This window comes from Hyla sarda, chromosome 12, assembly GCF_029499605.1.
Source record: "Hyla sarda isolate aHylSar1 chromosome 12, aHylSar1.hap1, whole genome shotgun sequence".
NCBI classification, from domain to species: domain Eukaryota; kingdom Metazoa; phylum Chordata; class Amphibia; order Anura; family Hylidae; genus Hyla; species Hyla sarda.
Window position 1 is genome coordinate 30,474,263 of NC_079200.1, and position 16,230 is coordinate 30,490,492.

Genomic DNA, 16,230 nt, shown 5'->3' on the forward strand with positions numbered 1-16,230 from the left:
ACCCCCCTGGGCGATATGCCGCGATGCCTGCTGAGCGATTTCATCAGGCATCGGGCACCGGCTCCGCTCCAGATGGCTGCGGGGGGCCGGGAATGCTCATGACGTTCTCATAAGTCATGAGTCCTTAAGGACTCTGAAATGAAGACGTATGAGAACGTCATGTGTCTTTAAGGGGTTAAACTGCACAGGTTTTGAGAAATCTTCCCATTTGTGTCAATCAATGGTGTTTTCTCCTCTTCAGGGATTGCCACAGGTCCAGATGGGATATTTTCCTGACAAATAACAATGCTTATTTATTTTTCCTGACACCTCAGAAAAAAGAGACTCAAAATCACTTATAAACAAAAATTCAATCTTTTTGACAAGAATGTAAGGCAGGAAGGAGTTAACGCAACATTTAAGTACAGTATATTAATCCCAGAATTAGTCACACTGATGGTCTGCAGAGCAGGGTCACCTTTTACTTCAGGATACCTTCACCCCTTCTTTTCTGTCTTCCTCATGCAGCTCATCATTGTCCTGGGGGAATACCGCCCTCGGCTATAGAACAGCATTGAGCCATGTTGTCCTTTTTAGCTTGATTCTCCAATTTACCACCGTAACTGGAATCTGTTCCTGAGTTATTAATCTAGTACTCGCTGGACCTTTTTAACCCATAGTTAGACTCATAATAGAAAAAATGTCTGCTTTATTTCAGAAGTGGCACACCCACAGTCTGTATCTGTTGTTGCAGCTCGGCCCCATTTACTTGAGCATGAGCTGCCACACCAGACAAGAGTGGCGCAGTGATGTAGATCTGGACAACCCCATTTAGTGCAATATATTGTCCTATAACTCTGAGCTTCCCGGAAGAACATTTTTGGGGGTTTTAGATCTTAGTTACTTGGCTATTCTTATAATATCTTTTATTATTATTATACATTACTCATCTACATAAACAGAAGCGAGTGCGCTCCATTACAAATGTTTTATCTAGCAGGTTATCATTCAGCCCACGTTGACAGTTTTGAGATTATTTAATGTAACATCCTGGTGGTAGTAGCGACACACCCAGCCGCAGCCTCTTGAGAATTCCCCTCTGGGAAGACAATAGTCCTGGATTACAGTCTTGGCACGTGACCTGGCAGGTAGATCTATCGTCATTTGTAAAGAAAATCCCATGTTCCATATTTCTAACTACTTCATCTCTGCGTCCAATTTCCACTTTCTTTCTTATTGTGCAATTCTCCATCTATCCTGACCAGATTTTATGGATGGTATCCTTTCTGTGAGTGTTTGAGCTGTGGACACATGCCTTGGAAGCACTATGAGTGTTACTTGCCTCTATAATAAGGCTTTCTTATAAAATCTTATACTTACATCTGCACATGTTGCGTTGTTTCTGGCTGAAGCTTTCACCCCAGGGAATCATGTGCTGCAAATGTCTCTGCACCATTGCTTGTGATCCCTATAAGTCAGGGGGTCCTCTGGCACATGAAAAAGGTGAATTCCTTAAAGGAGATTCCTCTGCCCCTAGACATCTTATCCCCTATCCAAAGGATAGGGGATAAGATGTCTGATCGCGGGGGTCCTGCCGCTGGGACCCCCGCAATCTCTGTGCAGCACCTGACAATCGTATAGAACGCTAAGTGCGGGCGGCAGGGGGTCGCGATGTCATGCCCCGGCCCGTGATGTCACGCCACGCCCCTTCAATGCAAGTCTGCGGGAGGGGGCGTGGTGGCGTACCTCCAACATTTAATATTTCCTGTTTGATTTTGTTCTCTAAACTACACATCCCACAGTTCCATGCTTGAAATTTTGAGCTCACTTTCCTTCCTCCCACACATCAGCCACCCCACCCATTGAAACAGTGTTTTGTAATTGGGGCCTACAGCTGTTGCAAAATTGAAGCAGGGCAGGCTCCCTCTGATCACCTGACTAGTGATATCACATCTTGACGCACTGCATCCTTGGAAATCCCAAGACATGAGTAATTTTGTATGCTGTTAAAATATTGGGGCGGTATTCACATAAGAATTGTGAGACCACCGTCACACACAGGTACAGACAGTATATTATGAACTACACGAACTGTACAGCCCCTGTAGCACTGCACTGTCAAATAAAAAATCTTTCTCAGAGGATCCATTGGGGGACAAAGAGACCGTGGGTATATCTTGCTGCCACTAGGAGGCTGACACCCAACTCAGAATCGGGCAGAAGACTGATCCACTGCCGCCTGCAACACTTTACGACCCAAACCAGCGTCAACTGACGCAAACGTGTGTACCTGGTAGAATTTAGTAAAACTGTGCAAGGACGACCAGGCCGAAGTCCTATTGCGGAGCACCCAAGAAGCCCCAACGGAACGCTTGGAATGCGCAGTCACCCGAAAAGGTGGGACCTTCCTTTTACGACTGATTCCGAGATGGCAAAACGGATCCCCCGCGAAATGGTCACCTTTAAAACTGGAAGACCCTTGCGACCACCCTCTGGACTCACAAAGGAGGAGTCACCCTGCTGAAACGAGGAGGTGAAGGAACGATAGATTCGGACAGCTCGAACAATGTCCAGACTATGTAGGGAACGCTCCTTAGCATTGAATGGAGCCGGACAAAATGAAGGAAGAACGATCTCCTCGTTCATGTGAAAGGGAGAAACCACATTGGGGGAGAAGGAGGTAGGCAGCCGAAAAACAACCTTGTCCTGATGCAGGACCAAGAACGGAGAGTGACAAGAGAGACGCCAGCTCGGAGACCCTCCTAATGGAAGTAATAGCGATAAGGAAGGCGACCTTCCACAATAGGATACGAAGAGAGGCGTCCTGGAGAGGTTCGAACGGAGCCTCCCTCAAAGCGCTAAGCACCAGGTTGAGATCCCAAGAAGGAGTGGGAGACCTGAATATTGGCGCTGCATGGGCCACGCCCTGCACGAAGGTGTGAACGTGAGAATTGGAAGCCAACTGCCGCAGAAACAGAATGAAAAGGGCTGACCCTTGACCTTTTAAGAGAGCTGAGTGCCAAGCGGTGATCCAGGCCGGATTGCAAAAAAGCAAGAAGGCGCGGAAAGGAAAAAACGACCGGGGAGACGGACTGAGCCTCGCACCACCGGAAATAAGCCCGCCAAGTACGGTGGTAAATCCTAGCGAAGGAAGGCTTCCGAGCCCGAACCATGGTGCAAATCACCCCAGAAGAAAACCACTGAGCTCTCAAAACTGCGGTTTCAACTGCCACGCCATCAAATGCAGTGACCGTAAACTGGGATGGCAGAGAGGACCCTGGGAGATCAGATCGGGGTGAACTGGAAGACGCAGTGGTACTTCGGCGACCAGCTGAATTACATCAGTGTACCACGCGCGTCTGGGCCAGTCTGGAGCCACCAGAATGGCGGAAACGCCCTCCACCTTGGGTTTTCTCAGAACCCTGGGCAGGAGAGGGAGAGGCGGAAAGAGGTAAGGAAGACGGAAGGACGACCATGGGATGACAAGTGCATCTACCGCCAGAGGGTCTCTCGACAAAGCAAGGAACGTGTCTGTTGTAGCAAGACTCAAAAAGATCCACGCCCGGGGTCCCCCAAAGATGACAGACCTGCGCAAATGCCTCTGGATGGAGAGACCACTCCCCCGGATCTGCGGAGGAGTGGCTGAGAAAGTCCGCTTCCCAACTCTCCACACCCGGAATGGGGATAGGGGAGAGGGTGGAAACGCTAGTCTCGGCCCAGAGCAGAATCTTAGAGACCTCTTCCATCACCGAGCAGCTGCACGTGCCGCCCTGGCGATTGATCTATGCCACTGCCGTGGTGTTGTCTGATTGGACATGAACCGGACGACCCTGTAGGAGGATCTCCCAGTGGAGATGGCATGGAACTCCAGAAGATTGATGGGAAGGTGAGCCTCCTGAGGGGACTAGTGACCTTGGACCTTCAGGTCCTGAAACACACCTCCCCAACCCTGGAGACTCGCATCGGTCGTGACAACCTGCCGGTGGAGGGGAAGAAACGACCGCCCATGGAGAAGGAGGGGAGAGTGGAGCACCACAGAAGAGACCGACGAACTGAGGGGGGCAGGAGAATCCGGCGATCCAGAGTAAACGGCGACTTGTCCCATCGGGCCAAGATGGCCAGCAGGAGAGGACAATAGCGGAACTGGGCGAAAGGGACCGCCTCCATGGCCCAGTACCTCCATACAGACGCGAATTGGAACAAGAGAGGCACCGTAGGCGACTGACACCCTTCTGCAGGGAGCGCCGCTTGTCCAACGGAAGACTAACATGGGCAGCCGCCGTGTCAAAAAGGAGACCCAGAAAGACAAGAGAATGGGAGGGAGACAGGTTGGACTTTTCCTGGGTGATCACCCAACCGAAGGCAGACAGAGTCTGTACCGTGAGATGAAGGCTCTCCAAGTTTTGGGACCAGGACAGAGCTTTGATCTAAAGATAGTCTAGGTAAGGGAGGACCAAGCTCCCCCGGGCCCGAAGGATGGCAATCACTGCCGCCATGACTTTGGTGAAAACCCTGGGAGCCGTAGCTAGGCCAAAAGGAAGAGCCACAAACTGAAAGTGACCCGCACGGACAGCGAAGTGGAGGAAACGCTGATGGGCGGGGAAAATGGGGATTTGCAGATAGGCATCCCGGATATCCAATGAATAAAGAAATTCCACCTGATCCATGGATGCCACCACAGAACGGAGGGACTCCATGCGAAAATTCATAGCCGCAAATGGCGGTTGAATAGCTTGCTGTCTAGAATGGGGCAGGCAGAACCCTCTTTCTTGGGGACGACAAAGAGATTCGAGTAGAACCCCGAAAAAGGCTCCCCTGGAGGAACTGGCACAATCACTCCCTGAGCGAGGAGGGTACTTAAAGTGACCTAAAAGGCCACCGCCAAAGAAGGGGAACTAGGAGGGCGGGGTCGGAAGAAACAATCCAAGGGAAGCAAACTCTATCCAGAGTCCTGAACCTGTGCTAGCCAAACATCCCGGAAAAGAGACAGACGCCCTCTCACCCGAAAAGAGGACACGGGTGGGGGCATCCCTTCAGGAGGAGGGAGGCTTACAGTTCCTGGACTTTGCCGCGAAATTGCCAGAATGGTTGCCTGACTTCTAGGAAGGACATGCCCTGAAAGAAGGGGCTTTCAGAGATTGGTAGTGCTCCTGCTTGGGAGGGCGACCCGATGCAAAGGGCTTAAAGGAAGGCGCCTTCCGACGGGGATCGGAGCGGCGAGGTTTGTTCTAAGGCAGCAGAGAACTTTTACATCCAGTAGCTTTGGAAATAATTTCATCTAGTTGTTTCCCAAGGAGCCGAGAACCTGAGAAAGGTAACTTTGTTAGAGATTTCTTTGAAGCCGCATCTGCATCCCATGCTTTCAGCCACATGGAACAACAAATCGCAACCAAATTACCCGAGACAAAGGCCGTGCATCGGGTGGATTCCAAGGCTGCTAAACAGAGCAGGTCTCCGGCCTGAGAAAGTTGGCGAGCGAGATCCACCAAGTCCTCCCATGGGACGCCTGACAGGATGCCCTGCCATAGCTGAGAAGCCCAAATCGAAACTGCCTTTGCCACCCAGGCGGATGCGAAGGTGGGTAGCGAGGAAAAAGCTGCCACTTCAAAGGCAAATTTCGCCAAGTTCTCGATCTTCTTGTCCGCAGGATCGTTAAAGGATGCGTCCGCCAGAGGCAGGGTAATAGATTTGAACAGACGAGAAACTGGAGGATCAACTGCAGGTGGCGCCGTCCACTTGGAAACCAAATTCGTAGGAAAGGAAAACTGAGCTTGAATCTTCTTGGTTCCCTGGAATTGTTTGTCCAGATGCTTCCAAGCCAAGTCCAACAAGGTGTCAAATTCAGCATGAGAATTGAAAGCCTTGGGGAAAGCAGAGAGCAGCGAAAATGAACTGCCGGATCAGGATCCAAAGTTCTTGGGTCCTCCAGATGAAAAGTGTCCCTGATGGCTGACACCAAGCTGTCCACCATATCAGACATGGCAGAGCGGTCCTCATGATCCGAGGTGGATTCCAACCCGTCATCTGCTACTACTACTACCCCTGGAGAGTCGGCGCGTGTGGTGGTAGCCATAGACTGAGGGGTGTTAGACCTAGAACAAGAAGTCGGGGAACTAGGATGGTTACCGGGGGAACGGCCCCTAGAGTGGGGGTGAGAGCACTTTAAGTGGGGGTCAGGAGAGACAGAGCGGGTCTCCCTGGGGGGTCATGCACAGGGAAGACCGCTCCAAGGCAGAGGCCACTGATCTGGAGACCCTAGCCATGTCAGAGATCAACTGAGAAAGGGGGAAAAAAAACACACTCTGGGGGAGGGGCAGAAGACACCGCGTGTTCCAGGGGGACATCCTGAGAGACAGACACAGGAGGGATGGTGCGCATGGTGGAAAAGTTGGATTCAGTGGAACCCCCGGCCATTTTGGTCTTGCAGCCCACACAAGAGTAGTGGGTGACTAAGGCTGTGGCTGCCTGTCTGGGGGGAGGTTCGGGTCTGGAGTCAGACATAAGTGCTAGTAAGGAAGCAGTCAGCATTTTAAACTAGAGTAATCTCACCCAGGTCCTGTGTCCCGCAGCTTGATCTGAGAAGAAGGCTGTAGCTGTCCTGTGTCCAGAGATGAAGAGGCAGGCAGCCGCTGAGGTGATATGGCCTGCAGAGCAGGAAGGAGTGAAGCAGGCTTCACCGACCAGAGGGGGGTGGACTCTGCACCCAGATGGACCCCATTGGAGGAGGAGAGGGAGGAGTTCAGAAGCTGACCCCCCCCCCCTCCCGAAAGCGCCGAGCTGATAGGAGAATCAGTGACCCCTGGTGCGCGCATCGATAAACTATTGGCCGGCAGAAGTAGGAGGCCAGGAGCCCCGCCAGCGTGCCTGAATGTGAGAAGCGAGACTAGCAGGGAAGGTAAGGGGTCTCACACTCAAGGTGCAACCCAAGGCTCTGGCTGTTGGCTGGAAGTGGTTAACAGTGCATACTCTATGCCCCATGCCCCTTAGCCGCATATGGGGGAATAGGTACCACCATGCTTCTGATCCCCCACCTAAAAAAAGAAATGAAAAGGAGAAAAGAACCTACCACATGCCCTAGCTATAAAATAAGCAAAGAAGCCCAGGTCTGGAGAGCTCCAGACCTGGGTCTGCCTCCTACTGACACTAAGCTAAAACTGATTAGCTCAGGGTCAGTAGACTGGGTATATCCTGCCAGGAAGGGCAGACTTTCTTTTTGTATGCCTAGTGTCTGCCTCCTAGTGGCAGCAAGATATATTCACGGCTCTGTGCGGTGAGGACAAGCAGGGCTCTGTGCGGTGAGGACAAGCAGGGCTCTGTGCGGTGAGGACAAGCAAGGCTCTGTGCGGTGAGGACAAGCAGGGCTCTGTGCGGTGAGGACAAGCAGGGCTCTGTGCGGTGAGGACAAGCAGGGCTCTGTGCGGTGAGGACAAGCAGGGCTCTGTGCGGTGAGGACAAGCAGGGCTCTGTGCGGTGAGGACAAGCAGGGCTCTGTGCGGTGAGGACAAGCAGGGCTCTGTGCGGTGAGGACAAGCAGGGCTCTGTGCGGTGAGGACAAGCAGGGCTCTGTGCCGTGAGGACAAGCAGGGCTCTGTGCGGTGAGGACAAGCAGGGCTCTGTGCGGTGAGGACAAGCAGGGCTCTGTGCGGTGAGGACAAGCAGGGCTCTGTGCGGTGAGGACAAGCAGGGCTCTGTGCGGTGAGGACAAGCAGGGCTCTGTGCGGTGAGGACAAGCAGGGCTCTGTGCGGTGAGGACAAGCAGGGCTCTGTGCGGTGAGGACAAGCAGGGCTCTGTGCGGTGAGGACAAGCAGGGCTCTGTGCGGTGAGGACAAGCAGGGCTCTGTGCGGTGAGGACAAGCAGGGCTCTGTGCGGTGAGGACAAGCAGGGCTCTGTGCGGTGAGGACAAGCAGGGCTCTGTGCGGTGAGGACAAGCAGGGCTCTGTGCGGTGAGGACAAGCAGGGCTCTGTGCGGTGAGGACAAGCAGGGCTCTGTGCGGTGAGGACAAGCAGGGCTCTGTGCGGTGAGGACAAGCAGGGCTCTGTGCGGTGAGGACAAGCAGGGCTCTGTGCGGTGAGGACAAGCAGGGCTCTGTGCGGTGAGGACAAGCAGGGCTCTGTGCGGTGAGGACAAGCAGGGCTCTGTGCGGTGAGGACAAGCAGGGCTCTGTGCGGTGAGGACAAGCAGGGCTCTGTGCGGTGAGGACAAGCAGGGCTCTGTGCGGTGAGGACAAGCAGGGCTGTGTGCGGTGAGGACAAGCAGGGCTGTGTGCGGTGAGGACAAGCAGGGCTGTGTGCGGTGAGGACAAGCAGGGCTGTGTGCGGTGAGGACAAGCAATGCTCTGTGCGGTGAAGACAAGCAGGGCTCTGTGCACTAGGGCTGCAACTATGTCACTAGTGAGATCTCGGAGGGTTGGGGCCTGCAGTGCTTCGCAGTAAAAGGTGGGCCCTTTTCTGGACCCCTTGGTGATCTGACACTTATCCCCCTTTAAAAACAAACTATGTATACCAACCTGCCTGAACCCTGCCACTGCTATTCCAGTGCCCAATCTTAATGCTACTCGTTGGCTCTCTGTGATGACCGAGGTGCAGGAAATGAACACAGCATTGATCTGCCTCAGCTAGTGAATGGCGCTGTGGGCCATCACTCCCAAGACCAGTTTGTCTTTGAATGTGGAGGCCTTTTCATTTTTTTTTTTTTTTTTACAAATTGTTTTAGTCCCAATAGGGCAGAGTTTTCCAAATGGTGTGTCTCCAGTTGTTGCAATACTACAATTCCCAGCATGCCCATACAGCCAAAGGCTGTCCAGGCATGCTGGGAGTTGTAGTTTTGCAACAGCTGGAGGCACCCTGTTAGGAAAAAAAAAACTGCCATGGGGATTTTTTTTTTTGTGAATTTTTATTGAATTTTTCAACAAAGAAAACCATATAGACAACAAATGTCAGGGAGGTAAGTCCCTGTAGGGTATAGAAGAAACATCCATCAAGATAAAACAATAGGTCTAACTATAGCATCAATGAATATTATGAACCAGTCCAGTACATGACCAGGCCAATCATAGGGACTGTTCTACTACCTGCACTGTAATCTAGTGATTGCAGACACGGATCACTGTCATGCCATAGGCACATCACTGATCAGTGTTATCGGCGCTATATTACTACAGCCTGCTGAGGCTATCAGCATTATTGGAGAGCCGATTAGACAGGACGGAGGCAGGTAGGTAACCTCCATCTGTCCTCTCAGCTAATCGAGACCCAGCAGCATTATGCCGCTGTGTCCTGATCAGCTCCACTGAGCTACCGGTAGTCACTTCGGCATTTTAGACACCCCGATCAGCTTTGATCGCCGCGTCTAAAGTGTTAATGCCGGACCTCACTCGGATCGGTGATGTCCGGCATTAGCCAGCATGAAGAGAGCTCAGCTCTTGAGCTCTCTTCATACACCTGCTGCACGGCTACGCCGTTTATTAACGGCGGCTGGCCGTGGTGGGGTTAATTCACCTCCCAGTGTTGCCCACTGCTGGGAGGAGAGACAGTCACAGTCGGCCGCACAGTGAAGTGACCGGGCCGCGCTGCAGGGAGCTAACTTGCCACCGGAGCCCGGCTCTGCTCCCTTGTCTGCTCCCGTGCGCCTGGCCGGCCCCTTCATTGTGCGACTCACTGTATAATCATACGCATCAAAAGGCATCCATGGCGAACTATGGCCGCGTGCCCACCAATAGGGCTCGGCATGGCACGTGTGCCATAGGTTCACCATCACTACCTTAGACTGTAAGGGCCCTATTGCATTGGGTGATGAACAGCCATACCCACAATATCTCCTTGTGTACTAGGGCCAGTGATCAGTCTACTTTTTTTTTTTTTTGATAACTTAACAAAACCATCAAGCACAATTCTACCCACATAATAGAGGATGTGCGGCTGACAAATGATCCAGCGATCGCTTGTGCAGCTATGCCTAAATGGTTGTTGGACCATTTGAATAGGCTTGGTGAATGAGCGCCAATCTGCAAAATCGGCGCTTGTTCACTTCCCACATCTGGCAGTGTAATAGGGCCCTAAGGTTACGCTGTACTTTTATTTATCTCTCCTTAAAGGCCCATTGGTACTACAGAGATTCTGCTCGGAATTTCCATAGTTTGAACATACGGAAGTGTATAAATAATGACATCTCTGCCATCCCTTTTATCGATACTCATGTTTATTTCCCTTCGCACCCACGGGACCTCATATTACATTCCAACCAGTAGCACAGTCACATTACGTGGAAAGGGTAGGTGCTGGCAGAATTACAGAGAATCCTGCCCACAAATAACCCACTATGATAGTAGGAAAAATTGGCGTTCTTCCAGAATTATTTCAGTCACTTCCTTTGTGTGACAAAGATAAGAATCAGTCTTCTTCTTTCTGTGAACTTCCCTTCTTCACCAGGACACGTTCCTGCACCAGTCATCATTAATCTGCCAGCAGTAACTATGACTTCGCCTTTCTGCATCCTGGAGCTGTGAGCACTGCGTAGATGACCTCAGTGTGCTGCATGCGGAGTGCTGTAATTCTGGAATCTTGGAGAGCGAGGCTTCCTGTGCATTCAGACACTCGTGTTCCCCTTACGTAGGGTTTGGATCAGAGCATTCGGCCTTAAAGGAAAACTGTCAGCCTGTTCATCCACACTAAACTCAATACACTGAGTTATAGTGTGGGTGAACAGGAGTCAGAAGAGGGGTCACTTAAGTAGGTCCTGAGATATGTCCCCCAGAAGATCCTCTAAGTTCAGTGAATTGCGCCCAGGGGGCGGGGCTTCATTAGCTCAATTTACATATTCATTACTGTGACTCCACTTCACTAACCCTTCTCCACAGGAGGTTTCTGTCCTCCCTGAGTTCACCTTAGGACACCTGTGTTACGGTTTGACAGGTGTACCGCCCCTGGCGAGATTCACTGAATTTAGCAGAGGATCTTCTGAGACATATCTCAGGACCTGCTGGACCTATTTAAGTTAGTGACCCCTCGTTGGACTTCTTTTAACCCACACTATAACACAGTGTATTGGGTTTAGTGTAGGGGAACAGACTGACCATTTTCCTTTTAAACTTGTATTCTCTATTGTTGTTCTTTTTCATCACTTTTGGTGATCAGTTTACAGTGGAGACCATGTATTGTGTAAACATTAATATGATGGGTTGGCCTTGTGTTTCTGTACGACCGATGAAGTAAACATGGTAAAACAGTCATGTACCTTGACCCCCAAAAACTTTTAACTCGTAATTTGTGCTCGTGAAACGTGTAGTCATTAAGATTCCTCTGATCTTACATGTAGTACTGGGCATTGCCTGTATGTTTTTGTAAGATGCGTCCTAAGATGATAGTTTGATCATGGTTTCCACCACCAGAAGCCCCCACAGACCATCTGTAATGGGGGTACTTGGCAGCAAACTTCTAAATTTGCTGCAGCGCCTCTGCAGGAGAAATGAAGCATTTACAAAGTTCTAAGTGAAATCATTGGGGATGTCCATACTATTGTATCCTCTCTCTGTTGTCTGAGGCTCCTGAATGATAAGGTGCAAAAATGAGCCAACTGGAGTAACTATCTGATTCCTGACGGCTCATGTAAATGAATGGGATGCCGCGGGGATCTGGCCCGATCCAGCAACTGTATTGCTAAATCGTGGTGTGAATGCACCCTTAGAATTAGCTGATCTCTGTAGGGGAAGGGGGTTTTGTAAACCAGACAATCCCCTTAATATTTAAAGCCAGCTTTTTGTATATGTCTCTGATGTAATAAGAGTTGCCTTATATTTATGTTGTCATACAATTGGCTTACTGTTTTATTGGTCTCTTTCTATCCAACAGCAGATCGCCCCATGAACAGCTCGCTCTCCGCCTCACAGATTCACAACATTAGCTCCAAGGAGCCCTTAAACAGAGTATTGGGTGAGTTCAGATATCTGAAATGTGGACCTTAAAGGAATACTGCAGTCTTATCCCCTATGCGCAGGATATTGGATAAGTGTCTGATCGCAGGGGGTCTGACTGCTGGGACCCCCGGCAATCTCCTGTACAGAGACCTGGCATTCCCGCACCAGGACATACATTTACGTCCTTTCTATGACCGCGAGCATCGGAACGGTGCTCGTGTCATACACGGCAGGTTCCCGCCCGTAATGGCCGACATCCGCGATCGCGCGGTTGTCCGCCATTAACCCCTCAGATGCCGTGATCAATACAGATCACGGCATCTGCGGCAGTGCGGTACTTTGGATGATCGGTTCGCCCGCAGTGCTGCCGCGCCGATCCGATCATCCAGCATGGCGGCCGGAGGTCCCCTCACCTGGCTCCGGCCGTCTCCCGGGGTCTTCTGCTCTTGTCTGCGATCGAGCAGACCAGAGCAGATTATGACCATAATACTGATCAGTGCTGTGTCCTATACATAGCACGGAACAGTATTAGCAATCAAAGGATTGCTATAGATAGTCCCCTATGGGGACATAAAATGTGTAAAATAAAAGTTGAAAAATGTAAAAATAATAAGTAAAAAAAAAGTGAAAAATCCCCTCCCCCAATAAAAATGAAAATTGTCTGTAAACCTATTTGGTATAGCCGCGTGCGTAAATGTCCGTACTATCAAATTATAATGTTAATTATCCCATACGGTGAATGGCGTAAATAGTAAAAAATGAAAAAGTCCAAAAATGCAGCTTTTTTTGTCACATTTTATAATAAAAAATGATCTAAACGTTTTATATATGCAAATGTGGTATCGATAAAAAGTACAGATGACGGTGCAAAAAATGAGCCCTCATAACGCCCTATATACGGAAAAATGAAAAAGTTATAGGTGGTCAAAATAGGGCAATTTTAGATTACTGATTTTGTACAAAAAGTTAGAATTTTTTTTTTTAAGCGGTACAAAAATATAAAAGTATCTAGCCATGGGTATCATTTTAATCGTATTGAGCAACAGAATAAAGAACACATGTCATTTTTACCGTAAAGTGTATAGTGTGAAAACAAAACCCTCCAAAATGTACAAAATTGTGGTTTTCATTTAAATTTTCTCCCTAAAAAAAATTTTTGGGGAGGTTTTTGAGAACAATTGGTCACGCAAAAAACAAGCCCTTATATGGGTCTGTAGATGGAAATATAAAGGAGTTATGGATTTTAAAAGGCGAGGAGGAAAAAACGAAAACGTAAAAATAAATTTGGCCTGGTCCTTAAGGTGAAAAAAGGATTGGTCCTTAAATGGTTAAAGAAGTACTATGGTGGAAAACTTTTTTATTAACAAATACCAGAAAGTTACACAGATTTGTAAATTACTTCTTCTATTAAAAATTCTTAATCCTTCCAGTACTTATTGCGACTCTATACTACTGAGGAAATTCTTTTTCTTTTTGGATTTCTTTTCTGTCATGACCACAGTGCTCTCTGCTGACACCTCTGTCCATGTCAGGAACTGTCCAGAGCAGGAGAAAATCCTCATAGCAAACATATGCTGCTCTGGACAGTTCCTAAAATGGACAGAGGTGTCAGCAGAGAGCACTGTGTTTGGTTTGTGACAGAAAAGAAATCCCAAAAGAAAAAAATTTCCTCTGTAGTTTACAGCCGCTGATAAGTACTGGAAGGATTAAGAATTTTTTATAGAAATAATTTACAAATCTGTTTAACTTTCTGGCACCAGTTGATTAAAAAAAAAGTTTTCCACCGGAGTACCCCTTTAAAGGTATTCCACCTTTTATAATACTTATCCTCTATCTACAGAATAGGGAATAAGTGTGTGATCATGGGGGTCTGGCTACTGGGGCTCCTGTGATCTTGGAAAGGGTAGCTGTGGAGCTGGCGGAGATAGCCAAGTGCTGTACCCAGCAGCTTCCATAGACAATGTGTGGAGCGGCAGAGGTGAGACTCTTGTTCCCAGCTGTTGCAAAACTACAACTCCCAACATGCTGTAGTTTTGCAACAGCTGGAGGCACACTGATTAGGAAACACTACACTAGCCAGATAAGAGTTTTTAGATAAATCTATATTTACAATAAAAGGAATAATATTTATGATAACACATTTTGTGTTTCTTCGTATTGTCTTTGATTTATATTAAAATTAGTTGGATGATCTAAAAATCCATAGATATGACAAATACGCAAAAATTTGGTGGAGAAAATACTTTCCACAGCACTGGATATAAGTTCCACTGTAAACTACTTTCCATTATGCCATCTCTTGTGTGGTAATACCTCTTTAGACTCTCCATAGTCCTACTGGCTTGGACTTTCCCAACTTTTATGTGTACAATGACTCATACAGTGTTTTTTTTGTGCCAGAAAGAATTCTATTCTTTATTGTTACTGTATCAGGTGTATGAAGTGTATGCTTTTCGGATTTAGGTTGTTTAAAGGGAGCTGGTCAGGATGAAGATGTAGTCTAATCTGGTGACATCATGTTATAGAGCAGGAGGAGCTGAGCAGATGATATATACAATACAGTTCAATCTGCAGGTATCATGTTATAGAGCAGGAGGAGCTGAGCAGATGATATATACAATACAGTACAATCTGCAGGTATCATGTTATAGAGCAGGAGGAGCTGAGCAGATGATATATACAATACAGTACAATCTGCAGGTATCATGTTATAGAGCAGGAGGAGCTGAGCAGATGATATATACAATACAGTACAATCTGCAGGTATCATGTTATAGAGCAGGAGGAGCTGAGCAGATGATATATACAATACAATCTGCAGGTATCATGTTATAGAGCAGAAGGAGCTGAGCAGATGATATATACAATACAGTACAATCTTCAGGTATCATGTTATAGAGCAGGAGGAGCTGAGCAGATGATATATACAATACAGTACAATCTGTAGGGATCAGGTTATAGAGCAGGAGGAGCTGAGCAGATGAAATATACAATACAGTACAATCTGCAGGTATCATGTTATAGAGCAGGAGTAGCTGAGCAGATGATATATATAATACAGTACAATCTGCAGGTATCATGTTATAGAGCAGGAGGAGCTGAGCAGATGATATATATAATACAGTACAATCTGCAGGTATCATGTTATAGAGCAGGAGTTGCTGAGAAGATGATATATACAATACAGTACAATCTGCAGGTATCATGTTATAGAGCAGGAGGAGCTGAGCAGATGATATATACAATACAGTACAATCTGCAGATATCATGTTATAGAGCAGGAGGAGCTGAGCAGATGATATATACAATACAGTACAATCTGCAGGTATCATGTTATAGAGCAGGAGGAGCTGAACAGATGATATATACAATACAGTACAATCTGCAGGTATGTTATAGAGCAGGAGGAGCTGAGCAGAAGATATATACAATACAGTACAATCTGCAGGTATCATGTTATAGAGCAGGAGGAGCTGAGCAGATGATATATACAATACAGTACAATCTGCAGGTATCATGTTATAGAGCAGAAGGAACTGAGCAGATAATATATACAATACAGTACAATCTGCAGGGATCATGTTGTAGAGCAGGAGGAGCTGAGCAGATGATAGATATATATATATATATACAATACAGTACAATCTGCAGGGATCATGTTATAGAGCAGGAGGAGCTGAGCAGATGATATATATACAATACAGTACAATTGGGAAAGACTGCTCTGGATAATAGAGGTCAATAGCGGAGACATGGAAATGTTTTGATGACCACAATGCTGGTACTTTACTTAGTCTGCCTAAAGGCAAAGACTGTCTGGACTTGCTGGAAGTTGTAGTTTTGCAACAGTTTGAGTCCCTCTGGTTGGGAAACACTGGCCTAAATAGTGCATGTGTTGGGCTTCCAGTTAGAAATGATAAGATATAGTCCATGACTTATTTTCATGTGTTTTGCCCACAGCTAACCTCTTCCTATTGATCTCGTCCATTCTTGGAGCCCGGACGGCCGGGGCCCACACACAGTTTGTACAGTGGTTTATGGAGGAATGTGTAGAGAGCCTGGAGCAGGGAGGAAAAGGGGGGATCCTTCAGTTTATGCCTTTCAGTATGGTGAGTATATTTTATTGCTGGCGGTCAATAATTTGGCGCACAATCTTTTGTCTGTAAGGATGGAAAAGCTGAAGACTCTGGGCTTCTCACTTCAATAAAGTATCTCCTATCCATAGTATATCGGTAGGGGTCTGCTGGCCTCGACTCTTGCCGATTCTAAAATTGTAGCCTAGGGGTAGGGTCACATTTGCCATAGGTTGATGCGTATTTTCCTACCCATTGAAGTCA

At 48.1% G+C, this 16,230-nt stretch overlaps 1 protein-coding gene across 2 annotated transcripts in view; it reads left to right on the forward strand.

Annotated features, from left to right (window-relative positions):
* MED24 (mediator complex subunit 24) overlaps positions 1-16,230 on the forward strand; it is an 85,099-nt gene that overhangs the window by 66,193 nt on the left and 2,676 nt on the right. Inside the window, exons 24-25 of one of the 2 annotated variants that reach the window (XM_056548359.1) lie at positions 11,829-11,909; positions 15,854-16,002. In XM_056548359.1, coding sequence (XP_056404334.1) covers positions 11,829-11,909; positions 15,854-16,002 — 230 coding nt within the window. The remainder of the gene's footprint in view (positions 1-11,828; positions 11,910-15,853; positions 16,003-16,230) is intronic. The other variant, XM_056548360.1, reaches the window with a different exon arrangement.